Source organism: Buceros rhinoceros, unplaced genomic scaffold (assembly GCF_000710305.1).
Source record: "Buceros rhinoceros silvestris isolate BGI_N320 unplaced genomic scaffold, ASM71030v1 scaffold38026, whole genome shotgun sequence".
In the NCBI taxonomy this organism is placed as follows: Eukaryota; Metazoa; Chordata; class Aves; order Bucerotiformes; family Bucerotidae; genus Buceros; species Buceros rhinoceros.
The window spans coordinates 1-523 of record NW_010418769.1 but is presented as its reverse complement, the minus strand read 5'-3'; the positions used below and the strand labels follow the sequence as shown (position 1 = coordinate 523).

At 63.3% G+C, this 523-nt stretch overlaps 1 protein-coding gene across 1 annotated transcript; it reads right to left on the bottom strand.

The window, feature by feature from the left end:
* Positions 1-55: 55 nt before the first annotated feature.
* Positions 56-428, bottom strand: SMAGP (small cell adhesion glycoprotein; the record flags this gene model as incomplete). The annotated part of the gene is made up of 2 exons (XM_010138660.1): positions 56-232; positions 292-428. Coding segments are annotated over 2 exons (314 nt in total), but the record flags the coding sequence as incomplete, so codon positions are not given.
* Between the last annotated feature and the right edge of the window lie 95 nt (positions 429-523).

Here is a 523-nt window from a genome sequence, read left to right as displayed (position 1 = left end):
AAAAAGCAAAAGAAGCAGCAGCTGGGAGCTGCCTGAGCGGCGGGACTTGCGAGGCTCAGATGAAATACTCCTCCTTCTCCTTGGCCGGAGCATCCTCCAGCGGCAACGCCATGTCGGCCTCCACCGCCGGCTGCTCATAGGTGAGGTAGCTGCCCTTGTTTCGGTACAGGTAGGTGACGATCACCACCAGCACCGCCAGCAGCGTCAGGAACACCAGCGTGATGGGAGCTGCCTGAGCGGCGGGACTTGCGAGGCTCAGATGAAATACTCCTCCTTCTCCTTGGCCGGAGCATCCTCCAGCGGCAACGCCATGTCGGCCTCCACCGCCGGCTGCTCATAGGTGAGGTAGCTGCCCTTGTTTCGGTACAGGTAGGTGACGATCACCACCAGCACCGCCAGCAGCGTCAGGAACACCAGCGTGAGGACGACTGCCGGGAGAAGGCAGAGGGAGGAGCGGGGTTTAGCCCCGAGCCTCGCCACCGAGCTGCTCCACCGGCAGAAATGGGGGGGAGGCGGCGAGGAG